Source organism: Aspergillus candidus (genome assembly GCF_002847045.1).
Source record: "Aspergillus candidus strain CBS 102.13 unplaced genomic scaffold BDW47scaffold_1, whole genome shotgun sequence".
Lineage (NCBI taxonomy): Eukaryota > Fungi > Ascomycota > Eurotiomycetes > Eurotiales > Aspergillaceae > Aspergillus > Aspergillus candidus.
The window spans coordinates 772,903-798,135 of record NW_020194006.1 but is presented as its reverse complement, the minus strand read 5'-3'; the positions used below and the strand labels follow the sequence as shown (position 1 = coordinate 798,135).

The 25,233-nt window shown below is 54.0% G+C and overlaps 11 protein-coding genes across 11 annotated transcripts; 4 read left to right on the top strand and 7 right to left on the bottom strand.

Annotated features, from left to right (window-relative positions):
- Positions 1 to 144: 144 nt before the first annotated feature.
- On the top strand, positions 145 to 1,081 carry BDW47DRAFT_121765 (pyrroline-5-carboxylate reductase family protein; the record flags this gene model as incomplete). Its single annotated transcript, XM_024815698.1, has 2 exons — positions 145 to 187; positions 240 to 1,081. The coding sequence occupies 2 exons, from the start codon at positions 145 to 147 to the stop codon at positions 1,079 to 1,081; spliced, it is 885 nt and encodes a 294-aa protein (XP_024676675.1).
- Positions 1,082 to 1,401: 320 nt separating this feature from the next.
- Positions 1,402 to 3,325, bottom strand: BDW47DRAFT_121764 (uncharacterized protein; the record flags this gene model as incomplete). Its single annotated transcript, XM_024815697.1, has 3 exons — positions 1,402 to 2,039; positions 2,505 to 3,042; positions 3,116 to 3,325. The coding sequence occupies 3 exons, from the start codon at positions 3,323 to 3,325 to the stop codon at positions 1,402 to 1,404; spliced, it is 1,386 nt and encodes a 461-aa protein (XP_024676674.1).
- A 333-nt stretch (positions 3,326 to 3,658) lies between these two features.
- On the top strand, positions 3,659 to 6,081 carry BDW47DRAFT_130402 (uncharacterized protein; the record flags this gene model as incomplete). The annotated part of the gene is made up of 2 exons (XM_024817094.1): positions 3,659 to 3,705; positions 3,783 to 6,081. The coding sequence occupies 2 exons, from the start codon at positions 3,659 to 3,661 to the stop codon at positions 6,001 to 6,003; spliced, it is 2,268 nt and encodes a 755-aa protein (XP_024676673.1). The 3' UTR covers positions 6,004 to 6,081.
- A 78-nt stretch (positions 6,082 to 6,159) lies between these two features.
- On the bottom strand, positions 6,160 to 8,017 carry BDW47DRAFT_114762 (transmembrane amino acid transporter protein-domain-containing protein; the record flags this gene model as incomplete). The annotated part of the gene is made up of 2 exons (XM_024814714.1): positions 6,160 to 7,552; positions 7,908 to 8,017. 2 exons carry the CDS (start codon positions 8,015 to 8,017, stop codon positions 6,160 to 6,162), a joined length of 1,503 nt encoding a protein of 500 aa, XP_024676672.1.
- Positions 8,018 to 8,492: 475 nt separating this feature from the next.
- BDW47DRAFT_114761 (fanconi-associated nuclease 1) lies at positions 8,493 to 11,061 on the bottom strand (the record flags this gene model as incomplete). The annotated part of the gene is made up of 3 exons (XM_024814713.1): positions 8,493 to 9,005; positions 9,069 to 10,518; positions 10,574 to 11,061. The coding sequence occupies 3 exons, from the start codon at positions 11,059 to 11,061 to the stop codon at positions 8,493 to 8,495; spliced, it is 2,451 nt and encodes an 816-aa protein (XP_024676671.1).
- Positions 11,062 to 11,685: 624 nt separating this feature from the next.
- BDW47DRAFT_97612 (DPY30/SDC1 family protein) lies at positions 11,686 to 12,893 on the top strand. The gene is made up of 2 exons (XM_024820458.1): positions 11,686 to 12,083; positions 12,232 to 12,893. The coding sequence occupies exons 1-2, from the start codon at positions 11,905 to 11,907 to the stop codon at positions 12,320 to 12,322; spliced, it is 270 nt and encodes an 89-aa protein (XP_024676670.1). The 5' UTR covers positions 11,686 to 11,904; the 3' UTR covers positions 12,323 to 12,893.
- A 1,836-nt stretch (positions 12,894 to 14,729) lies between these two features.
- BDW47DRAFT_121759 (RNA recognition motif domain-containing protein) lies at positions 14,730 to 15,939 on the bottom strand (the record flags this gene model as incomplete). Its single annotated transcript, XM_024815696.1, has 4 exons — positions 14,730 to 15,181; positions 15,243 to 15,592; positions 15,666 to 15,801; positions 15,903 to 15,939. The coding sequence occupies 4 exons, from the start codon at positions 15,937 to 15,939 to the stop codon at positions 14,730 to 14,732; spliced, it is 975 nt and encodes a 324-aa protein (XP_024676669.1).
- A 510-nt stretch (positions 15,940 to 16,449) lies between these two features.
- BDW47DRAFT_97601 (putative PHD finger domain protein) lies at positions 16,450 to 20,609 on the bottom strand. Its single transcript, XM_024820457.1, has 2 exons — positions 17,858 to 20,609; positions 16,450 to 17,801 (listed from the first exon to the last, which is right to left on the bottom strand). Exons 1-2 carry the CDS (start codon positions 20,362 to 20,364, stop codon positions 16,691 to 16,693), a joined length of 3,618 nt encoding a protein of 1,205 aa, XP_024676668.1. The 5' UTR covers positions 20,365 to 20,609; the 3' UTR covers positions 16,450 to 16,690.
- Positions 20,610 to 20,764: 155 nt separating this feature from the next.
- On the top strand, positions 20,765 to 21,932 carry BDW47DRAFT_97600 (uncharacterized protein). The gene is made up of 5 exons (XM_024820456.1): positions 20,765 to 20,846; positions 20,932 to 21,158; positions 21,231 to 21,239; positions 21,336 to 21,407; positions 21,473 to 21,932. The coding sequence occupies exons 1-5, from the start codon at positions 20,824 to 20,826 to the stop codon at positions 21,562 to 21,564; spliced, it is 423 nt and encodes a 140-aa protein (XP_024676667.1). The 5' UTR covers positions 20,765 to 20,823; the 3' UTR covers positions 21,565 to 21,932.
- Positions 21,933 to 21,973: 41 nt separating this feature from the next.
- On the bottom strand, positions 21,974 to 23,662 carry BDW47DRAFT_97598 (glycoprotease family protein). Its single transcript, XM_024820455.1, has 2 exons — positions 23,435 to 23,662; positions 21,974 to 23,365 (listed from the first exon to the last, which is right to left on the bottom strand). Exons 1-2 carry the CDS (start codon positions 23,548 to 23,550, stop codon positions 22,084 to 22,086), a joined length of 1,398 nt encoding a protein of 465 aa, XP_024676666.1. The 5' UTR covers positions 23,551 to 23,662; the 3' UTR covers positions 21,974 to 22,083.
- A 52-nt stretch (positions 23,663 to 23,714) lies between these two features.
- BDW47DRAFT_97597 (uncharacterized protein) lies at positions 23,715 to 25,013 on the bottom strand. Its single transcript, XM_024820454.1, has one exon. The coding sequence runs from the start codon at positions 24,436 to 24,438 to the stop codon at positions 24,085 to 24,087; it is 354 nt and encodes a 117-aa protein (XP_024676665.1). The 5' UTR covers positions 24,439 to 25,013; the 3' UTR covers positions 23,715 to 24,084.
- Positions 25,014 to 25,233: the final 220 nt, after the last annotated feature.

Below are 25,233 nucleotides of genomic sequence, written 5' to 3'. Positions count from 1 at the left end.
ATTTTAGCTGCTGAACACTTGTAAAGAAATCTCGGCAATGCTCGGAGTGACATCCGATCTTGTATGAAACGGTCTTATAATGGGCTGTACCCCGTCTTTCTCCGGTACACTTTTGCGATATCTCGTCCATATCTTCATATCACAATGACACTCGCTCAACCCGTTCATCTCGCCTTCCTAGGATGCGGTAGGTAAAGTACTATCAATCATATCTTGGCAAGACAACTGATGAATCTCAGGCCACATCGGCACTGCCCTCCTCCAAGCCCTCATCCCATCCATCTCCCACTCCCAGAGCCCAATCTTCAAGATCACCGTCTCTCTCAACCGACCAGAATCCCAAGCACACCTCCACAACCAATTCTGCAGCAACAACACCACAAGCCCCATTACCTTCCTCCTCCGTCAAAACACCACAGCCGTCCAGCATGCAGACGCCGTCCTCTTCGCCTTCCCACCATCCCAACTCCCCACCGTTCTCAAATCACCGCACATCAAAGAAGCCCTCCACCACAAACCCATCATCAGCATCCTCGCCAGAACTCCCCTCACCACCATCCACTCCCTGATCCACGATCCCCAAAACTCAGTCCCAAACCCCAAACTCCAGATCGTCCGCGCCATGCCCACCATCAGCGCAGGAGTCCACGAGTCTGCGACCATCATCGCAGACCCCCCGGAAGGCCACCCGACCACAGAACAAGCCACCAACCTCGCCACACAGATCTTCGCTACCGTCGGTAAAGTCTTCCGCATCCCGGACGCATCCTTCGACACCACGACGGGGGTCAGTGCGTTTTCGAACGCCCTTGTCACCGTCGCGGTCCGGGAGATTGCCCGTGCGGCCATCGCCGAAGGCGTGTCTCCGGAGCATGCGGTGGCGGTGAGCGCCCAGTGTATCCGTGGGGTGGGGACGCTGTTGCGGGAGGGGCTTACCCCGGAGGAGTTGCGACATTCGCTGTCTGCCCCGGGAAGTATTACTGGGCTAGCGGTGAAAGGTCTGGTGGATGGTCGGTTTGAGGCGCTGTTGGAGCCTGTGTTGGCTGCGGCGGTGAAGCGAGCTCGAGAGTATTCTACATGATTATAAACTCTTATTTTTTTTTCTTTCTTTCATTTTGGGCTATTCGTGCTTATATGATCTTGATGTTAGAGTGAATCAGCAACTAGTCGTATCCAATGCACGCTGGCTTCAGCAGCTTGTGTCGACACATTTGGAAGGAGTACAAGAAGGAAATTCATTGAGTGTATCCATGATGGTTGGCCTGGTATTGATCTCGGCCCGAGTGGTGTACATGGAGCACATCGGATCAACCACCCGTAGCCTACTTACTCTGCATCTCCCAACCCTAACCGATCACCTCGAAATCACCCTAGCAGATCAAAACAATTCAGAGTAAACAACTAAATCTTCGACCTCGCCGCAACCCCGCTCCCCATCCACGTCTTACAAAGCCCCACCGACGAGCTCCCCCAAACCGGATCCAACCGCGGCTTCGGCACCGCCCACACGGTCTCAAACACCCCCCCAGCAGCCAGAAAGTCCCAATCACCCCCGCAATACGCCCCCATCATAGTGAACCCATCCAGTTGGACCTCTCCAAGCGCCGCCTGGGGGTCCTCGGCCTCAATGCCATGCCCCGTCCCCGGCGACAGTAGGGCGAAGTCAGCGGCTGGGCGCGTGTGGTGCGTCTTGTGCGCCACCCCCGCGGGGATGACAAACACGTCGCCCGCTTCGGCGTCTAGCTCGACGCCGCCGGCTTCGTGGGCGGTGCCCTCGGTATTGGCTTCCATGTCGGGCGAGGTGTCCGCGACGCCGAAGCGGATGCGCGCTGTGCCGGAGAGGACGGCCATGCATTCGTGCGCTTGTGAGTGGTAGTGTGAGACTTGTGTGTGGCTGTAGCGGAAGATCCAGTGGACGGACCATTTGTTGCTGGTGAAGAGCTTCCATGTGTCGGCTGGGGAGCACTGCTTTGTGATGGGGTGTCGGGGAAGGACGTTCTTGTAGTGGAGGAGGGGGCGGGGAGAGTTCGGGATGAGGTCTGTTGGGGTGAGGTGGTATTGGTGGATTTCAATCATGATTGTTGTTATTGTTGGTGTGGTAGCTTGGTCTATGGGTGATAGGGATGAATGTATTTGATGTCTGTATGGTTATTGGAGTGTTGATATACTTCTGGGTATAGAGTCGGTGGAATATCCCGATGATGACGAACGGATCGGGGTTCTTATCCGCGCTGGCTCGGAGTGGAATCCGGATGGAATGCGGGGTTTCGATCTCTCGCTATCAGTGCTACATCAGAGACAGTTACGGTCTACCTGTCTGACCTTGCAAGATAGACGGAAGACCGACTTTAACCACATACGAAGTGCTATTATCTTATCTTGGACTACAGCACAGAAGGACTTGTTACTCACAAGGAATGATAATGATACAAATCAGGAATAGTTTAATCCAAAGTGAATTTCAAGCTCTTAATTATCCAGCCACGCCTATACACAACGCGCACCATCAACCAAAATCTCCACCCCACTAATGATCGAGCTCGCCGGCTCAGCCAAAAACAGAGCAACGTTGGCGACATCTGACGGCTCCACCAAACGGCCGATCGGGATCGCCTCACACTTGGCCTTGATGATCTCCGCCGGGACAGGCCCATCGCCAATCCCAGCAAACTTGTTTAGCAGCGGCGTGTTTCCCGAAGTCGGACAGATCGTGTTGAAGCGCAGCTGGTCCCGGGCGAACTCCAGCGCCATGGACTTGGTCGCCGAGGAGACCCCCGCCTTGGTGGCGTTGTACCAGGTTTGGGTCGCCCCGGGTCGGATGGCATTCTCACTAGAGATGACCACCGTTGAGCCGGGGCCATTCTTCTTCATCTCAGGAATGAGGACCCTGGACGCCAGATAGATGCTGCGGACGTTGACGTTGAAGAGACGGTCGAATTCGTCCACCGTCACGTCGAGACCGGATTTATTAGGGTACGACCATCCGGCATTGTGTACAACAATCGAGGGCGCATGTCCGAATCGTGCGATGGATGTCGAGAGCTGAAAGTCATGGGAGATGGCATTGGGTTAGCAAGAACTTGGCAATAGTATTGCTGGACTGGTGATTCCCTACTGCCTTTTTCCAGCTCTCTTCCTCGGCCACGTTGGCCTTGATCTGGTAGGCCTGATGCTCAGGATACCCGTCGACTGGACCGTCGACAGCCTGCAAGTCCATGCCCAGCACGACTGCCCCCTCTCGTACAAAGGTCTCCAGGATCCCACGTCCGAACCCTTGCGTCGAACCGGAGATGAGGGCAATCTTTCCTTCGAGACGGCCTGGCATTATGGGGGACTGATATAATTGAAAAGCACCGGAGAAAATAAGAATCAATTGGAGATCTGCCTTGAAGCATCTAGTATAACCAACCCAACACTTCCGAGACTACATCCTTATATCTGTCCATCGGACGTGTGAGCGAGAGAATGGAGGAGATATAGTAGATCGGCCCGAGATCCAGGCGGGGAAATCGGATGGCGAGCCCGGGATGCAGATGAGGATTAGCTTATCGTCTTACCACATGTGCCTTTTATCTATCCATCGACTGGGCTTCTCTCGGCCCGTGCATCATTCTCGCCAACAATCAATCTGTCAACGTCAACCAGGACAGAACGATCAATGGCGCCATCCACTGCTACCCCGACCGACTTGCATCGGGCACCCATGTGAGTCGTCATATAGTATTGTTATTGGACAATCTTTCCATGTCGGGTCTAAGATCTGCGCTGATATGACGTTTCAGTGCCTGTCTGCCCTGCCGCAAAGCAAAAGTCCGCTGTCTGCTTTCACAACGACGCGACCGATGCGATCGATGCATCGCCAACGATGCCGACTGTCTATTCACGCAGACAAAGAGGACCAGGGTGCGCTCGCAGCCGTACCCTCAGCGCGCCAGGCGCCGCGCCCACGACCGACGATCGGTCGGCGGAAGCTCTACTGAGACCCCGACGACGCCGTCACGACGAGTCTGGAATGATACCCATCGGCCGGCGACCAGCCCAAGAGCTAGTCCGGTCACTGAGCCTATATATGGGGGCCATTCGGTCGCTTATGACGATCAGCCGCGGTCCCAGCCCAACCAGCCAACTATAATCAATGAAGTGCGCGCAAGGATCATCGCGGCGTTGGCCACTCTCAAGGGCAAAAAGGGAGCGCCATTTAGCTTCGTGACATCGGGAGACAGTCCCTCGTTTGGTGCGAGCCAGGGCTCCCAATCGGCGGAACAGCCCCAGACGACTCCCGTCTCACTGAAGCTGTCCTGGCTTCTGCGTCCTTTGTACACGGGTGCTCTTCGCGAAGACGGGGAGGACCGGCGACTTCCGGGGTGGGTGAAGATGCCCACCTATCTTTCGTCCATGACGCTGGGTCAGACCATCACGGATCCGGTGGAAGGGGGTATGGTGAATTCCCAAGCGTCCAGGGCTCTGTTCGATCACTTCATGGTGCAGATGAACGCCAAGTGGGAATACATTCTCGACCCTCATGTCGACAGTCACGATAGCGTCCAGCGACGGAGCTCCTTGCTGTTTACTTCCATCCTGTTCTGCTCCTCCAAGTTCGCCAACTACGTAGACGGACATCTGGTCGCGGGGACAGACCCTTACCTGCAGAGCCGGCTTTGTAGCTTGGCCCGCAATCTCGTCATCCGGAACCTGGCGCAGGGTGACAGATCTATCGAGACGATGCAAGCTCTCTACTTGCTGGTCTGCTGGAAGGATCCCGACGACGATGTCTCCTACCTCCACAGTGGCTACGCGTTCGGCGTTCTCCGCGACGTGGACTTGGAATCGGGCGACGGCGACGCACGGCAGGTCGCGAGACGCAGGAGGACATGGCTGGCGCTGTTCCGCCAAGACAGACAACAGAGCCTGTTCTTTGTGCGAAGGGCTCCACTCAGCCACGGAGACGAAGCGGTTTCTTTCCTTGCAGACCCTGAAACCTGGTTGAAGATGCCGTACGCTCTGCCCTGTGACTTTCTAGCCTGTTGTAGTGCAGACTCGAGGCGCATCCAGTCCCGCCTGCGGACGTTAGTCCAGAAGGCCTCGTCTGCCATGCTTCCATGTCTCTTAGATCTTATGGACGCGGAACTGAGCACATGGCGATCAAAGTGGAAGAACCACCTCCAGCGAAGGGACGGATGGCATGCGGACAATGCGCGACCCATGAACCTCCAACTGGAACATCCGGGGGCAGACCATGTCGCCACGCTGGTAGATCTGTGGGAGCACAGTATCCGGCTAAACGTCGCCTCCGCCATCCTTCGACAGGCCCTCCTGGCCTCGGTGACCTCGTCCCTGCACGCCAGCCACCGCCAACCGGCCACAAGCGCAGTGGACCTTGATCTGTCAACGATCCAACAAGGGCTGTCTCCAAGTCTCCCCGGTCTCTCCAGCAGCATCACCGGCGCCTTCGGGACCCTACACAACCTGATCAGATTTTCGCCCGACGACCTCCGCCGAGCCCCCGACGCTCTGCTCCTCCTAGCGCCCAACGCAGCCCTCTTCCTCTGTCTGCTCCTGTGCCTTCCCCCAACCGGCATCCTCGGCCCAGCCTTCCAAAAAACGGCAGTCAGCCTCATCCGAGACACAGCCCAGCACATCCGGCAATGCGTGCGATGCCCGCAGGATACCGTCACCTTACACGCCGCATATCTGGACTCCCTCGTGGAGCTCCTCGACCCATCCACCGCACAGCACGCCGCGGAGCAGCAAGATCCCAGACCACAGCCTACATGCGACCCATCACAGCTGCAGAACGTCGACGACTCGACCTTGCAAGCTGCCCAGGTTCTAGCTGATGGCATTGGCAGCCACGACTATAGCGTGCCCCAAACTGACTCGTTGCTCCGGTTTTCGGCCGATCCCAGCCAAACACTGCATATGCAGGGCCTGGCGAACTTGCTGGACGGAGATCTCTTCTGGGATTTGCTACCTGGGGCAGAAGACGCACCGATTGGTCTGTAGTCTACGTGTTTAGCGCTGCGATATTCTCTTGCGGTGCCTCCCTTACGCTATTCTCCTCCTACGACTCTCGCTATCCTGCTTCGATGGCAAATCGAAGAAACTTCTGCTGCATATCCTATCTTGAAATGCAATGAATACACAGCGGCTTACATCAGCCTATGAATTGTCGGCACACGAGAACACCCCCGACACCGTCCCTTCGTCGTATGATTCCTGGATCACCAGGATCGTCGCATAAGTTCCTCCTACGATAATCAGAAGTCCCGTGAGGATCATGAGACACGCGACAACCAGTGCCAAGGTCTGCTTCCACCCTTTCTGACACGACCGGAAAGCCTTGGGCAGCCACTGTCTGGGTGAAACAAACTCCTCCACGCCGCCCGCATACGCAATGCCCTCATCCTCCCGGCGCGGATTCTCCGCCAGAAAGTAGAGGATCATAGAACCGGGCAGCAGATTCGTAAAGACAGGGTTCACAAGCGCGCCCACCAGGCTCAGAAAGTTGTCGAAAAACGGCACCACTCCCACGACGACGAACCCAAACACCACCGTCACCAGCATCGACCCGGCCCAGACGGACCAGTGCGTGAAAGTACTCGACTGGAGGTGTCGCGTGCCGCGCAGGATCCGAACAAACCAGTACTTCGCCGCGATGTGGCACCACAGCACGGCCGTCACCAACAGGCCCGGGAACGCCACCCCGTACGATATCTTCTTGATCAGAGGGCCCGCGGATCCCAGCGCCGGACTCGCGAGGTACTGCCCGACCTTTCCATAGATGATAGACGAGATGGCGAGGTTGGTGACGATGATGAACGACTGCCCGCACACCAGCGACCGCGTGAACAGCTCAGGCTTCTCCATCTCCGCCGCCACAGAGAAGAACGTCCCCGACGCGCCCAGCGCAAACAGCTGGCTCGAGACGGCCGCCATCGCCTGCGGGAAAGTCGCCCTTGGCCAGACCCGAATATCAAGGTCGATGGGGCCAGCACTCGCCGGCGGCGCCGCCACCGGGCGCTCCCCGCCCGCAAGACACCCGATGGCAGCAATCCAAATGGCCACGACAATCCCCGCGACGCCAACCCAGCTTATCCACGCGACCTTCTCCAGCGAGCGGAACGCCGTGCCGACGACGAACGCCGCGGCACAAGCAACCGCCACAAAGACCATCGAGCAAGCGCCGTGGTCCGACAGCGCGTTCAGCGCCACCGACGTCGTCAGCATGCCCGCGCCGGCCACCAGCGCTAGATACACATAGTACAAGATGCCGACGAGCTCGCGGGCGGTCGTCCCGAAGAGCAGCTCCGCCGCGTCGCCGATGCTGTGCATGTGGGGGTAGTAGCGCCGTGCGTTGCCGCACAGGTACCCGGCGCTGGTCGTGATGGCTGCTAGCACGAGGAAGCACAGCACGCCTGGGACGAAGCCCAGCGTGTGGAAGGTGGACGGCAGGCTCAGCGCGCCGAGCCCGATTTGGAACTTCGCGATCAGGATCCCTGCTCCCTGCCAGGTGACGCTGCGGAAGTTGATGTCGCTGTCGTTGCGGGCGTGGCTGAAGAGGTCGGGTGAGTCTTCCACGGTGCCTTTCTTGTGGGGCTGTCCTAGGTCTTGGTCATCGTCGGAGTCGATGTCGTGCTTGGTTGTCTTGTCTTTTTGGGCTGCGTCTCGCTTCATTGAGTACATGGTGAATAGTGGTAATTACTAGTAAACAGACAAGGCTGAAACGGGTGTATCAACTATCCAGAAGACGAGGTACGTATGTAACATCTAACGGCGTCGTAAAAACAGGACCAAAAGTAATCGTAATCGAAGCAACGACAACAGAATGGATTGTGGATACTTCCCATTGAGTGCTATATAAGGAAACCCTCCAAGATCCGGGGAAACGCCCTAACCACCACAATAACGCACGGCTGTTCGTTATCAGCGCGCTTCCTTCCCACCCACTTGTCTCCAATTCTAACGAAAGGGGGGTGAGGGGCGGGGACGAGCGCTCCATAGTGGCAATGGTAGACATTTCTCGGCCCGAGCAGAACGCGAATTATCGCGCGAGTGTCCAATAGAGACTACAATTCGCTGGCTGAGGAGCGAGTTAGCTGGCTACTTGTGGCTATCTTGTAGTCGCTAGGTAATGGCGCCAAGTGTGGGGAAGATAGATAGATAAGTCGGTCGATAGTGTGCGAGTGAGGTTGTGGGTGGCTGCTATAGACGGTGGGTGGATCCACGGTCCTCTGCCGGACCGAGTGTCTGTTGTGTTGAGATAGGGAATTCTAGTCCTCGTTCTAGACTTTATCATAGAGATTTCCAGGTGTGTTATCTTGTGTAGTGTAGGTAGGATGTCACTCGCCTTACGTTGTGGAATCTACTCTTGGCTTACTTGTAGAGAAGTGAGGGAGTTGCTTCAAATAATGCAGAAGTCTAGAAATCTAAACATGAACGCCTCTATATAGTTTACTCTGTGCTTAAATACTATTTGAACAAACAGGTGGTATCTACCAGATCACCCGCACCTCCTTCGCAACAGCATTACAGAGCTCAACGTCTACCCCCGCCCCCGTCAGCACATGAATCCACAACCGCTGCGTATCACTCAACCGGTCATTCTCCGACTTGACCTCCGCAAACATCACCTGCCCGGTGTCCACCCGCCAGAGGAACAGATCGGGGATGCCGCCTCCGCGCTGCTGGTACTCCTGCGCCATGACCTTGCAGACTGCCGCTAGAGCCTCGCCGCGGAAGCAGCGCGCGATCTCGACGAGGTCGTCGAGCTCAAAGGACCAGTCGAGCCCGATGGCGCAAGGCTGGCTGGGCGCGTGAGCGGCATGGACGGCGCGGATGAGGCGCTCGGCTGCGCCGTTGGCTATTTCGACGAGCCGGTGATTGATCTCGGAGGCGCGGGTGGGGTAGAAGGCGTCCGTGTGCAGATCTAGCGGGCAGGTCTGGAAGGGTGTTTGGAACACGTTGGGGACGTAGGTGAAAAGGATGTCGTAGAAGAGGTAACTAAACTGTAATTTTCATGACGGGTTAGGAAGGACGCAGGGGCCAAAAGAGGAAGGCGCGATGCTTACGAGTGTTCGGACAATTCCTCCTTCGGAGTGGTATCCCTTCCAGCCCTGGTCTTGGTACCAGCTTAGACACATCTCCTCGACTCTGCATTCGCCGTTGCCTTCTCGCTCATCGAGCCAAACCGTTGGACGTCCTCGTCTAGATGTAACCTCGTTGATGGCTGCAGCTCCGGAGGGATCCTCCCGCTCGATCCGAATGCCTTCGACGGTCCGTTCTATCGGTTTGGAGAGCATGACATGCCCAAAGTCGTGTTGCTCGCGTTTCACTACCTTGAGAGCTCGTTCGAGCTTTGTGATCCGTTTCTGCAGATCATAGTGGTATATAAGGTGGCAGTATGGGTCTTCGAGACCGGTTTCACATGTCTGCAGAGCAATGCGTCTCCAATGTTTTCGTTGATTGTCCTCGCTACGTTCGTCGAATGCGCTCAAAGCCCACAAGTAGTGTTCCTCCAGAAGCGCCTTGCGCTGATACCATGCTCCGCGCCGCGCGGCGTGAAACAAGCGCTGACCCAATAGCTCGCAAAGAAGCCTATACTCCTCCTTGTAGTCCTTGAACCGTCCCAGCGGCAGGAGGCCTTTGTGGATGATCCGTGTGTACACCCACGCCGGAGAAAAGCGGCGCAGGTACGCGCCTTCCCCGTACTCATATATTGTCTCTTCCTTGCGTTTTTCCTGTTCGAGTAGTGCTTTCCATCGAGGATACACATCGTAGGCTATGGCTCGAATCTGCTCCAGGAGCTCAGTAGTGGGGGTCCCGTTGAATTCAAGCATGTTGTCTATACGGTACTGTGTCCGTAATGCCGACTCAAACTCGAGCAAAAAGTCCCGCGAGGGAAATATCGAGTTCGCGCGGCAGACTACATACTCGGGGAAGTTCCTCCGAGAGATCTTAGCCAGGATTATAGTGGTGAGTGATTTTTCGGTCCACTCTGTCGACCTATAAAAGACCAGGTGCACCCGTTCGAAAAGGGCACGGGGACCTGCCGCAAGCCTTATACAATCCCCAGTGTAATCAAGAATTCTTTGGACGAAGTGACTGTCTCTATTGGTGGCAGTCGAATCTTTTGTCCAGTCCAAACCTGTTTGTTCTTGGCTTCCGCGACGCAGAGCAGCCAACAGCTCTTTTTTGCTCTTTCCTTGGACTTTGGCATCTTTTGCGAAAGCCTTCAATTCTTCGAGCAGTAGCAAGGACGAAGCTGCCTCCAAGGTATGAATGTCGGATGTATCGTCTGCAAATCGGAACTCGCCGCGTAGCTCCTCTAAGCCGTACGCAGGCATCAAAGTGGCCCCGTTCTCACTGGCCCCATTCTCACTAGGCGAATTCGTCGAAGGGAGTCCGTGCCACAATCGGAGATCTTCAACAGCGCTAGACATGTCTGTGATATCCGAATAATATCCCAAGCGGTTGACACGATGCCATGCAGACGTCTTGCGAAGAAAGAGTCGCACATATCTAATTCATCAGCGACTCCACTGATTGCGGTCGATTTACATTTGAGGAAACCTACAGATACTGGGCCTCATATGAGAGGTCTTTCCATCGCCTGAAAACCTCCAATTCAGGCTCGCTGAATAGATGCGCCTCTTCGTCCAGCACCGTCTCCAGCGCTAAATTGAATGCGTCAACATATATCGAGCTTCTTCCCTTTCTCCAACCCCCGTTTTGCAGTCTTCCATGCAAGTCAGGTTCTGAACCATCCTCCTGCTGCTGAGAAGACTCGTATTCCTCAATTGCCTCAATATCTGTCTTTATAGCGGGGAGGGAAGACTCCAGCTCTGTCTGACTGTTAGACGGGGCATCTGCCGTCTCCAATTGCACGTCGAGCTGATGTATATCCGGTGTGTCCATCCCCGGGCTTTCAATATTATTCAATTCCTTTCCCTCAGTAGGAGTATTGTCTTTTCGATGGGAGGGGCGTTCCTGATCTTCATCCGTGGCGACTTTCCTGCGCTTGACAGAGGGACGCTGGGTGTCCCAGTAGTCCAACAGGGACATGCTGCAGCTAAGCGATTCATGGAGAAGTATACAAATCTAGCAGCAGCATCCAGAATCAATCTTCTGGGAGTAGGCAACAGCGTCAATCAAGCAGATCTCGAGACGACCAAAAATTCACGTTCTCACGTGTTGCGGCGACACGAAGTCAGCTGATATGGATTAGTCACGAAGTCATACTTTCCTAACTGGGAAAGAGGCATCAAACCACTGCTCTTGCGTTGTGCAATTCATACAGATCGCTGGTATTTACATGCTCTTGTCATATACATTCTTGAACACTCACTCCACGATCTGCAATTGATCATTGCATGAAAAGTGGCGACACTTGAGGCCGAATTCGGAAAGGGAGACCTCAGCAAGGTCGAATCAATACAGTTGCAGGTACCTTAGAGCGCTCGAACAGGATCTCCTTGTCAGTGGACATCACAGGTGAATTTAAATATTAGTTTGATCAAATCGGGGTCAAACCAATCACAAAACATGGTCAATGTCAGTAAGAAACGACCCTTAATTTCTCAAATTCCATACGATCGATCGATCCCCACAAGAGTGGAGCTGGAGGAGCCCTTCTCCCGCGGCGAGGAGCAAAGCTCCGCCGCCCGCCATTCCTATCAAGAGGACTGTGCCTTTCCCTCGCCACCTCTTCCTTTTACCTCACGCAAATATATGTCGGTCTCATCGGTCATTGTTCTCTAGTCTCCGATCCCGAATTCCATCAAAGACGCTCCGTCCTCCCACCTACCTTCTACGACCGCCGCAGCAGCAAATATATCGGCGCCCACCGTCGACAGGACATCTATCCCCTCAAACCCAGTCCACAAAGACACGGCAAATACTTTCGCAATGGGCACCGCATCCACCCCTAACAGTGCCGCTGCGAACACCCCCACTGCCGAACCTAGCGGCTCCGCACCAACGAACTCGAACCAGGTCCGTCCTGGCGGCGCCCCAGCGCGGGTGTACATGAACGAGAAGATCGTGCCATACTTGCTAGAGGGGATGAAGGGTATTGCAAAGGACCAGTACGTATTGCTCCTCCCTTAATTCTTCCGGTGAAAGAGGTGGGGATGGTCAAGATAAACATACGATCCAGCCCGGGGAGAAACCACCTCCTTCCCTTTCATTCCTGTTGACTCTTCATAATAAAATCTAACAATCTACCCAATCTAGACCTGCGAACCCTCTCCGTGCCCTCGGCGAATTCCTCATCCAGAAGAGCAACGACGTCGAAGGTCACCCGCCGTCATCCGCAGACCAGTAACAGACGCACATAAACGCGCCGGGAAACGAAGCAAATTCATCAAGAAAACCAACAAACGCTCGAGGAGAATCAGGATCTTACACTGTGCTTGAGGCTTGAGAGGCGCATTAACTCCTCCGCTACCCTTCTTTCTCTTTGCAGTCTGGTCCTGGCCCCATCTGGACATACGATTCAACCATCTATGTTGCCGGTGTGAGACGGATAATACTAGACGAGACGGGCTACCACAGTTCCTGGTACCATGCGCGTGCAATTTGTCTCGAGGAAATAGCTACCGAGAAATATGCACGCGCTTTCCGTACAAAGCGAGTAGGGCGCGCCTTCCTATAAAACCACGCGGGATTAGTTAACTCGCTCGCTCGCTCTTTCCTCTTTCTCTACATCTCACATAAATCTCACAGTACCTCAACATTGGTAAATAGAGTCGATTTGGTTGATATTAGCTTGTACTTAGGTACTGTCTATTTATCACTTCACTAGATACGTGCACTATGACAAGATCAAGAGCTGGTTGGGCGAAGTACTTTATCTCAGGTGGTAATTACTCTTCATAATTTGATATCCAATATATTAAGACCTAAACTTGAATACCTGTACTTCATATAGTAACAATCTTAATCATAGAATAATAAGAACATACCAGCTCCAACCCTTAATCCATCCATCAATCCAAGGTCTAGCATCGATTCGTCTAGATATCCGTCCATCTCAATCACAAACACAACACAAGGATAATTGCTATTTATTGGGAATATCTTACCCAGTAGATAAACAGACATCCAACGAGGCGAACTCCGATTGCCACCGCATTGCGCTGATGCAATACGCAGTATACATTCAAGTTCTCCCACCTATCTTCTCACACTACTTTCGCCTTATACATACAAATATATATATATACATAGAGAGGAAATAGAAACCCACCCCATTCGCTGCCCTCCCCCAAGCAAACAACCTCATAGGTGCGAGCCAGTTCTGACCGCATCCATTCCATCCATGTAGAGCCAATAGATGGAAGCTTGGTCATGTTCGTTCAAAGAATTACTGTTACACTGTATTACTACAGAATCCATGGATGGACTACCCGGCTCTTTTTCTCCCCACCCAATAGATAACTGATTATGCATATGCAAAGATACGAAAGGAGGTACTTTAGGCAAACAAGAAGATTGAAATTTTATTAGAACTTGGGAAAGTGAGTGAGTGAGTGAGTGAGTGGTAGAATCTGTTCTTGTTAGTACCTACTAAGCTAATACATAAAGTTGCCGGAGTCAACGGCTCATAGTTTGTAATGGCAGCAAAACAAAGTCAAGACGATGGTAACTCCATCTGGATATTCGACCAATGGCAGTTTCGCCACGTAGCACACCTGTCAAGGTAAATATCTCGATTGGAGGGTACTCACCTTTTTTTTTCATGTGCGGAATGCTGCAAGCCAAGACTGGGACAGGCAAGGGGGACCGGACTGGACTGGAGTGCCTGCCTAGGAAGGGAAAAAAAAAAAAAAAGGACAAACCTGCTAGGAACATGGCTGCTGGGATTTACGGTGAAATTCGGTCTTCGTCGTCAGTCGACATTTAAAGGCACATTGGCGATCCTACAAGCACGCAAACAACGCCATGGTGGAAACTGGCGACTGTGACCGGATTCCGTGCAGGCTGCCTGTTTTCTTTGCTTTTCTTTGTTTCTTTTTCTTTTTGTTTTTCAAATATGGCGTGGAAATGGGTGCAAGGTGAAAAGCCTCAAGGCAGATTATGTGTTTCTGGCCGAATACAATCGAGTCGTTACATAGAAAGGTTGAAAATAGACGCAAACAAGGCGAACAGCTGACTAGCGAGATAACGTCCAAGATTTCCGGAGAAGCTGAAATGTAGAAGTGTTGATCCATCTGACTGACAATCCGAGGAATTACAATGTTAATGTGAATCTCTTCTTCTCTCCCTGCCGCCAATTTTTCCGGAGATTCGAGCGAATCAACAAAACGCAAATATCACGAGGGACGGAAGCGCGACAGTGATTTTTTTTTTCTTTTTTTCGTTTTTCTTTTCTGTGGTCCTTCCTGAAACAGTTGAAGAGGTGAATAGAATAGTCGCAACAGCCGAGAAACGTTCCGAGTACGCCGAGATGACAAGTAAAGTCGCAGAGTACTTTTCCTTCTGAGAAGACAACACAATCGATTGGCCACTGTGTGGTGTCAGGCTCGATCCATGGTCGAATGGGATGTTGTGAAGCCATTCAGTTGACATCGATGACGAAAGAAAAGAAACATCCCTGAAGAAGAGGCCCGAGGGAAGTAAGAGGGGGGGAGGAAGAGAAGAAGGAAAAAGGACAGGGAAGACGAACGATGAAAGGTTACGTGACATGAACTAGATTCGAGGTCGGATGTTCATGTCATGTCGCGCTTACCTTATCTGTATCGGTCTTCACGGGGCTCGAAAGAGCGAGGAGGGTAGGGCTCACGGCTCGGGGGAGCACCACCGCCGCTACTACCACCACCACCACCGTAGCTGGGAGGGTTAGCATCACGGTCATAATAGCCTCGACGTTCAAAACGATCATCGCGGCGATCATCGCGGCTGTACCGGTCTTCACGGCTGTAGCGGTCTTCACGACTGGATGCGTACCGGTCGACACCGCCACGATATCCACCGCTATAGTCATCACCCCGGCGATCGTAATCGCGGTAGTCACGGCCGCCGCCGCCGCCGCCGCCGCCTCCGTAGCCACGGCGGTCACTGTACGAGTCGTAGCGACCATATCGGTAGTCGTCGCCGCCACGGCGCCAGTTGCCATGGGACGGGCCACGGCGATCGTCGTAGCGATCACCGCGGCGACCGCCACCAGGAGGACCACGGAACTCTGCCGATGCAATGGTTAGCGAGTTCGTTGCAAGCCGACTGGAATGTTGATGACCACTTACCGCGCTTGGGAGGACCGAAGTACTTTCCAGGAGTCGGAGTACGGGGACGGCTACGGCGAGCCTTCTCGATGCTCAGAGTTCGGCCTTCGATGACCTCGCCCTGCAGTCCTTCCTTGGCAGCATCGGCCTGATCGGAAGTCACCATCTTGACGAAGCCGAAGCCACGAGACTCCTTTGTGTGCGGGTCCACCATGATGGAGCAGTTCTCGACATCGCCGTACTTCTCGAACAGACGCATGATGTCGGACTCGGTCAGGCGCGGGTTGATGCCAGTGACGAAGAGGTTGGATCCAGTATTGGTGGCGCCTTCCTCGTCGTCGTCCAACTGCTTGCGCGGATCAATGAGGGGCCTAAACGACAAACCCAGTAAACCATGTCAGTTGAACCGCCGACCTGAGAATGAGAGATGGAACGCATCTGTACCGGGCATTTGGCGGACGATCATCCGTGGGGACATACCGGTCCTCCATACGGGCATTGGGGGAACGGCTGCGGGCGCGGTCGGCACGGGGCTCATCACGAGGAGAAGCACTGCGGTCGCGGGGGTAGCGAGGCTCGTCTAATCCGACAGGGAAGAAAAGCAGGTTAGCGGTGCCGCCGTATTTCTCAAGCGATCGGCAGGACGGGGTTCCGATGGCTTTGTGAACGCGCGAAACATACCGTCGTAACGACCGTTCTCCTGATCGTAGTCGGCCATTATGAAAATGAGATGGATAGAAGGTAGGAACTGGTGGAAAGTTTTAGAACCGAATCAAATAGACACGTAGACGCGCGCGCGATGCACCTTTGAAGGTCAAAAGACGAAGACGTAGCTGAAAATTCAACCACCGGGACCCGAAGGGAAAGTTGAAAAAGGATAGCTGGAAGACCCGAAGAGAGAGATCCAAGATCCGATGGAAAGAAGAAGAAGAGAAGAGGAGGAAAAGAGAAGAGAAGGGGGATGAGGATGAAGGATGGATGGAAGGGGGAGAGAGAGAGAGAGAGAGGATGATGAAAGAAGGGGGAAAGAAAAGAGAGCAGAAGCTGAGCGTGACCGTGACCAGTTCGTTCCAGCAAAGAAATTCCAGACCCGGCGCGGCTCTTTGGTTGGGATTTGCCGCCAAGCCTTACAACAGATCTACCAGTATAATTCTATCTCTGGATTTCAAATGAAATAGAATTATGAATCTTTATTAGATGAAGAATTTTTGGAATAATATATTCAATCCCTCTCAAGTGCCATTACCACAGAATCACTACGAACATTACTAAAGTCGCCAGTCAAACAATGCTTCGCAAAGCAAACAAACGCCAGTTCCTTCAGGCTCCAACACAATAACAATCACAGCAAGAGTAAGACGGCCACAGAAACAAACCAACTGCAATGTAAATAAGCCCACACATAAAAAACACGAAAAGAAGAAAAAAAAACACAGACTAGAAATTGCAAGGATCAACAACAAAACAAATCAAATCTCACGGTCACGCAATCGCCTTCGACTACGCGTCCGGGTGTTCTGCGCAGCCGGCTGAGACTCCAATCCAACCATCCCATCGGTCGCTCCCTCACGAGAATTTCCCTGTCCTTCGAGTTCGTCGTCCACCAGATCTTTGAGTTCGTCCTCGTCGAGCTCGCTGAGCTCCTCGCTCATCCCACGCATGACATCGCGACCAGTCCAGCGTTCCTCGTGGATGGTCGTGCCGATGGGATCAAACGGTTGCATGTACCACTGGATCCCTCCTTGGGCCAGCGGGTGTTGCTGATCGCCTTTGAAGCTGGGTGGGGGCGTCAATGGCCCGTTCGGAGCGTCAACATGGAGATTGTTGGGCAATAGGCTGGGGTCTGTGGATTTCTCTGGTTCGCCATTGGTGGCCGGCTCGGTGAGTGATGGTTGCACGGCCGTCGACACGACCTCGGGTGCCAGCTCCTCTGAGTCCTGCGTGACAGGGGGCGTCTCCGTCCCCAAATCAGTAGATGGTTGGTTCTGAGGCTCTGCCGGGGGCTCTGTATCTTGCGTCTCCTTCGCGTCGACCATAGGGGTATCCTGTGGTTCTTGTTCAGATGGCTCCGGAACGTGGACTGTGTGCGAGGGTTCTTCTTTGGCGGCCTGGTCGGTATTATTCTCAACTTCCTCGACCCTGCCCTCCATGTCACCGGTGGGTTCGGAAGCGTCGGGCTTTGAAGGTTCGTCTTCGTCCATCGGTTCGCCAACCTCGGACCCCCGTCGGGAGAGGACGCTGTTCTCAAACATGACATCAAGATCCTTCAGCTCCTGCTCAAACGGCCGGCGATGCAGCTCGCTTTCTTTCTTGATCGCATCCTCGAGCGCGGGCTGGATGGATTTGATGATCCGCTTGGCCAGTTTTCTCTTTTCACGCTGCTCTAGGCTGAGTTCCGGGGCGCGACCGGCGATTTGCATTTGAAGTTCGGCCGTGTCGCCAGCCGGTTGGACGCCGATCTCAGACGTGAATACGCTGGCCAACTCGGACGAAAATGTGGAGATCGAGGTGTAGTAGCGCTCCTCCAACTTTGCACGTATACTCGACAATCCTTGCCGGAAGATGCCCTTACTATCGAGTCTAGAACGACGTTAATCTGCGGGATCCACATAGTAAAGACAGAGATTGACACTTACACCAGAGCTTTGTCGAAGATGGGCCAGAGGAGAGGGAAGATGGGGAAGTAAACTGTGTCTACAACGTTTCGAAGGATCTCCGCATCCTTCAGCTTCTCCCTCTCACGCTTCTTCACTTCGTCACAAAGCATCCTCAACCGATCGAGGTCTCTATACAGGCGTTCGCCAAACTCGATGCGCCGCTGGAGCCGTTTGCCACCGCCCACACCCATAGCAACATAATCTCTTCGGGTCATTTCCATAGACGAGAAGGTCTCCAGCTGCAGTTGCAGCCGTTTGAGGAGTGCAGCCCCGCGCCTGGCCTCCCGTTTCAAAGTCCAGTACTTGCAGGCGTCTTCGGCATACTGTTTCCTCTGACGGACCCCAAAGCGCTGGAGCGATGCGATGATGGAGTTGAGAACGACCTGGGGGATCACGGGGGCGCCCGACTGTAGTTTCCAGACAGTCCTAGGAGGGATCCGCTTCCGCTTGTTGCCACCAACGGTAAGGGTGAGGCGCGGTGTGTGGGTTCTATGGCCGTCATCACCATGATCGCATCCGAGGGAGGTGGACGGCTCCAATGCGAGTGCAGTAGCCTGGCTATCTCCCCATCGTCGGCCTTGCATGGTGCTGCGGTAGTATTCGACGGCGTCAGCCGTCGCGGCATCTGTCCCATGCTCGCGGCGCCACTCGGGAGGAACGTGCTTGTCACAGAACGCCTTCAATAGATGAGAATCCATGATCCCGGGGGATCCATGACCGGTCTTCATCTTTAGATAGAGCTGGGCCCTGCGAGCACAGGTAACATGGAAGGCGACGAAGCAGTTCTTGTTGCTGCACTGGATGGAAGCGCCCATTCTCTGACGACAGATGTAGCAAAGGAGTTTCCAACGACTTCGGGGCACCTTCTCGATGTCGGTGATGGGCTCCATCAAGGACGGATTACCGATAGAGACCTCCGGAATCCAGATGGCGCAAAGCAAATGAGACCATTTCGACGATGTGGTTTGCTTGAAGGCGCCTTCGGTATTCGGACAGAAGATGCAGTTGACCGAACCCCTCCCAATGAGCTGGCATTTGCGACAGAGCCACTGTCCTTCGGGGATAAAAGGAACACCGTAACATTCTTGATGCACGGCCAGATCACAGCCGTCGCAGAACACAATGGCATTAGAATTCTCGCAGTCGCCATCGTCGCAAATCGCACACTTGGTGTCCTGATCCTCCCCAGGTCCTGCTGTTTCTCCGTTGACCGCTGCCGCCGAGCTCGAGCGAGGACGCTGTGTCTGCGGGGGTTTAGGATTCGGCTTCGGTATTCGTTTTTCAAGCGTGTGCCATTCTTTTTCAATCTTTGTCATAGTAATCTCAAAAACCGCCGGCTTGATAGGTTCCAGCTGGTCGTTTCTCCGCTTCATATTGTATTCCTCCAGCCACTTGGCGTCTTGTTCGTCCATGTCGTATTCCACCCTGCCAACCGTAGGGTTAACTTCACCCTCAATCGCCACAGGGTTGACAGCGTCAAGATCATCCTCTTGCGCCCCCTCAGTCATGCGTATCATCTGGCGTTCATGACGCAGGAAAAGATCGCTCTCCTGGTAGCCCACACTAGCCATGGTACGATCGACATAATTCTGGCCGACGCCGGGCTGGTCGTAAAAGTCGAAGGGGTCGCGCATGCGAAAAGAGGGCTTGGGAAGAGTCAATTTCTCGCGAGGATTGGGGCCTGGAGGCGGGACAGCCTTTGGCTGGGGCGAAATGCCCAAAGCGTTGAGGATAGCTTCAGGGCGACGGGGAGGACGTCCAGGGCGACGTTTGATTGGGGTCGGCGAGGTACCATTGGCGTGAGCACGAATAAGCTCCGCTAGTGGATCCTTGTCGCCTTTCGGATCCAGCCCGTTCGGAGACAAGATATTGGCAATGGGCCCTGCTGGAGCCGGGCCATCTACCTCCTCTGAATTGAACACGACAAACCTGGCCTCTATATCGAGATCTGGATGAAATTCCTCCCATCCTCTCTCTTCTCGAGGTTTGTATCCATCCCCTTGTTGCAAAGCGAGAGCAGCGGAGGTCGAGGAGCCGAAACGACCGCGATTCTGGCTCTTGTCTCTCCTCAGCCGCGCAGAGGGGGGCGTCGTCGGCGCAGGGGGCGGTGGCCGCGGCGGCAATTGGACAGGACGAGGTTCAGACTCTGGGGCCTGGCGAGCTCGAGCTCCCAATGATTGACGGCGGATGGGTGTAGGTTTTGCTGGGGACGTTGGCTTTGCTGGTTTTGCCGCCTTCGCCGACTTCGCCGTCTTTGCTGATTTCACCGGGCTTGTCGACTTTGCTTTCTTGGGTGTCTCCTTCACGTCCAGCTCGATGTATCTACCCCCACCGCCCGGACCACCGGGGACGTACTTTCGTTTCTTAAGTGGAGGGCCTTCGCTGGATGTAGGGTCTGAGCTGCGAGAAGATTTGATGGACGCTTTAGATTGGTTTCGGGACGACCTCCCCGGAGAGGAGTACTTTGGCGAAGAATATGGCGCCATCTTCAAAGACGATGAGAGAGGAGGGGGAGAGGGAGGGGGGTGATAAGAAGGTCGTGATTGTCTGGTGTGCCTGCTCAGCCGCACGTTTTCGCTCGAAGTAGTGGGAGAACCGCCGAATAACAGTTAGAAACGAGATGAGGACATGAGTAAAGATCAATCATGACGTGTCGCAAGAATGACCGCCATCAACGAACAGAGAAGAGAAGCGAGCCGTCAACGAGAGACGTAAGGAGGAGGCAGGGTGTGGGTGGAACGCGAAGGCGAGAACGGGAGTTGTCCGTTATCTCAGTCAGTTCAGGTCAGTGTTCGGCGCTAGCCGCGCTGGGCCAAGGCGGAGAGGCTCCACTGCCACCAAGGCGGAGAGAGCTTGCCGGTACAACAAGCAGTCAGGACGAACTGTTGTCTTTCTGCTTCTATTTTTTGTATTTCTTTTTACTGCGCATCCATCTTCTCTGGACTATGAGCGGTATGGGCGAAGACCGGTATGTTTCGTTCTTCCTCGTTATCCCTCCTATCCCTCCCATCCCTGATTCTCGCGAGTCTCTTACTGACACAGGCTTAATTTAGTTGGCGCGGAGGTCGACAGTACGACCAAAACCGCCACCATGGACAACAGAAACACTCGCTGAATCGCACAATGAGCGCGCACAGTAACGCTCGCGGTGGACAGGGTTACAACAATGCTAGCAATAACTGGGGCGACTCGCGCGACCTCTCCGCAGGACCGTCCCCCGATCAACACGTGCCCGTCAGCGGTTTCAACGCCGCAGAGTCGAAGACAGCTCTCAAGAGAAGTACGTCGCGTCGCCAAGTGTAAAATGATAGAGTCACTGTACTGACGGGTGTGGTTTTCTCTTCATCCACAGATCCAGGAGGTTAGTACTCATCGCCCGCTTTTCAGACAGCTCGCCCGCTTCCCAGACAACCAGACACGCGCTCCGCCAACCAAAACGCTAACTCGATCGTTCCAGGACCGAGACCCTTCTTCTACAAGCTTGGTAAAGACGCAGGAAACCGTCCCAGTGGACCTTGGGGCTCCAAACGTAGGCCTCTACCTCACCTCTCCGCGCCATCTCTGCCTTTCACTAACCACCAATGCCACATACAGCCAACACGATGGCCAACGGAAAGGACTTCTTCCTCGAACTCCGCAAACAGATCACCACCCTGCAACAAGGCGGCAACGCCGCCGGCGGATGAGGTTGAATAGCCGTTGCGGGGATTGAGTGAACGACATTGCTGCAGAGGGCGAGATTCGACTGACGCCTCGACATCATTCTGAAGTGGCGTTTCACGTGTGATGTGGTGGTGGAAGCGAAGGGTCTCCTCCGATCGCTGGACGACTGGATGACACGACTAGGTTTTGGATTTATGTCGACTGGATTGGGTACAGTACACGTACACGGTTCGGTGCAGACAGCTCCTCGAGATAAGACAGAAGAATTGAAAGGTGCGGCACAGCACAGCGTTTAGGGTAAGATGGCGTTCTATCGTTGTTTTGTAACGCTTTCTGCGCGGTTTGAGCCTGTACCTACATATGATAAAAGAAAATCACCAAATTATTCATAATGTTTAATTGTCATTCTCTATGAAATACTATACAAGTATGGTCAACCCTCGCATGCCGGAGGGGTGGTTCGTAGACATCGAAGCTACTTAGAATACATGAATATCACGCTACATAATGTACAATCTATGTCACCACACACAGTGGCAGACTTACACCTTCTGCCATCCAGGCGGGCCCAACACCCCACCGTCCTCAGCCTGCGGATCCAACGACCACTTCCTCAAAACGCGACAACTAAGATCCGAGCGCCAGCCCCGTTCAAACATCTCAATACCAGCCCACGCAATCATAGCCGCATTATCCGTACACAAGTACGGCGGCGGCGCCACAACCTCAACATGCCCGAACCCGCGGACATCAAGAAACGAGCGGAAAACCGTCATAAGGAACCGATTAGCGGCGACTCCACCGCTGATCACAAGCGTCTTGACCTGCTCGCCGCAGGGGTTCACTCGGCGCAGCGACTCGAGTGCGATAACGGTGCGGGACGCAAGATGCTCGAAGCTAACGCGCATTGTCTCGCGCGCGAGGAAGGCCCGCTCCTCGTGCGACATTTCCTGCCCCGTCAGCTCTGCCTTTTGGGCGACGATGCGTTTCACTTTGCTGGCGATGGAGGAGAAGCTGAACTCTAGGTCGCGCGTGTTGGCGAACGGCGGCGTCAGGTACCAGCCGTATTGTGTTGGGCGCTTGGCTATTTCCTCGGTGCGGGTTGTTGGAGGTCGGTAGTCGGCGTAGTCTGCGCTTCCGTTGGGGAAGGCGAATTGTTCTAGCGCTTTGCCGTACATGGTGCTTTTGGACGCTTGTATTGTTTCTTTTGGGAGGATTTCTCGCGCGGATTTATCCAGGCATTCGCCGATTGCGATGTCGGTGCTGGATGCCATGACCGTGTGGTCCGTCACGGAAGACGAGTTCACGAGCATCGAGTGGCCGCCGGAGACTAGGATCGACAGGAAAGGAAACTCGGGAGTGATAGTCGACGACGACGAAATCGCGTTGTTGCTGCCAGCATCCCGACTCAAAGAAGACACCAACCGGGGCGTCAACAGATGCGCCTGCATATGATGAACTCCGAGAAACGGGATCTGCCATGCCACCGAGAGCGCTTTCCCCGTATCCAAGCCGACAAAAAGATTGGACCGCATGCCCGGTCCTCGTGTAGAGGATACGAAATCCGGCTTGCGGCGCATTCGCGCATCATCCGACAGCGCAACCGAGTTATGAGGCGTCGCGTTTTCCGGCGCAAACGGCAAGTATGGGAGGGCCTTCTGCACCAGCTTTGCCATGTTCTCCTGGTGCGAATAGAGCGCTAAGATGGGGTGGATGCCCTGGTACTCCCGGGTGTCTGCCGTTACATTCTCGAGAAAATGGATTGTTGTCGGGTGGGCGGGGCTTTCGGTGTTTTTTTCAACGATTGCGACGGAGGTATCATCGCTGGTAGGGTTCATCCATCGAGTCAGTAAGTTGAGCAGGGACTGGCCGGTCCGCTGTGGCGCGACTCACCAAGATGTCTCGATCGCGAGGGTGAGAAGCCCACGATTCTGGGGACGCGTGCCCCATCTTGTAGCTGCGCGTACGCCTTTGCGCAGAGCTACTGTCGTCACTCGTGAATTCAGCATTGGCAGGAAGATGGGGACGATCGAGGACGTTTCAGGTCGGCGCGGCGGCCGATCAGCCGCGGAAGAGATGGATCTCGCACGGGCCACTCCGCTAATGGTCGATACCGTCCTTACTATCTACAAGGGAGTATTCCTTACATTGTAGAAAATACCATGTTGACAGTCGACACACTTGACACAGTCCGGTATTACACATATGAATATAACGAGTGGCATTGGAAAACTCCATACTATAATTCGCATCATGTCATCACATCATAAACATAATAAGTATCCTATACACGAAATCCTCCATTCCTTCCATGGTTTACATGCATTCAGCGACCTTCCAATCCGACCTTTACCAGCTTAGATATCCTCCAGTATTCCCGCAGAGAATCGAGTTGAGCTGTTGATTCAGAGTCGGAGCCGGGCGCGGACGCAGAAGAACAAGACGTAGCGAGGGTCCAGACGACTCCGATCCTCCGTCCTGGCAGTCCCATAATTCCGTCTGTAACTGCGGTGTTTCGTCGAGTAGCTAGCTACTGCAACATTTCAGTCTCGAACGATCCATCGTCGCTCCTCGCGCGACAACTTGGTGTATGTGCCGTAGTACTCGTCGGGGTTCTCAATGGGCGTCACACAGTGCACGGTCGGAGTGTTCTGGAACTGGATGCGCTTGTCGGGATTCCCGTGTGCTGGACGTTTCTTGAGAATGCTTTTGGTGGAGCATGAGTTGGTGTAGTTGTAGGATGGCACTTGCAAGGACGGGAACCGCTTTGCGCTGGGGCTGGCAGCAGGTGGAGACAGAGGGGTGCGAGGAAGTGGTCCGGGAGACTTGAGGGACAACGTAGGCCGCGAGCAGCCCTGTGCAGCAGAGATACTCAGAGATAGCTGTGGTCGGAACATTGTGGCTATAGTCTGTGGATGAAGTCGAAGAATGACGGGTGTAATATAGTTTGAGGAAGGTAGACGGGGTAAACAATAAACAACGGAGGAGTTGTAAGAAACTGGCGGTAAACACTTCGGTCAACGAGGTATTCCTGCAGGTGGGCGTGTAAATGATACTATTATTGACGTAGATGCAGATCCAAAAATAAACAGCAAGCGAAAAGAACTACTAAGCTATCGTCTGGACCAGCCAAACGAAAAACCCTAGAAAGATGAAAATAGACTGAAACACCAACTGTCCCAGGAAAGAGAAACAAACCCCAATGTCTGAGGAAAGTTGGGCGGCTATATAGTCGCCAGCAGCTCGGGCAGGGAGAGGGAGAAGTGTACGAGGGGAAGCGGGCGAGCAGGACGGAGAGTTGGTGGGTGGCACGGCCAATGATCGCCAGCCATGCCTCCTAAGCGCCAACAATCTGCACGAGTTGGCACAGAAACACCCCTCTGTCACACTTAGTCGAGAAGTCTCTGGATGAAGAGGACGAATGATGATTCATTTTCAAGGGTTCTCGGTGAGTAAACTCCACCAACCCTTGGGATCTGACTCGAGACTCGCCACCGGTGTTGCGATACATCAAACAGACTAGCCAGGCTGGAGCAGTCGAGGGATCTGGCAAACTTTCTTTATAGCGATCGGAAGAGTCGATGAGATAGTATTGCCTGGATTGATCCATGATTCCAGTACAGTAATATGGCTGCTTTCGACAGTGTATGCTATAGTTCATGTGTATTTCTTTTTATAGTGCTATAACTTGC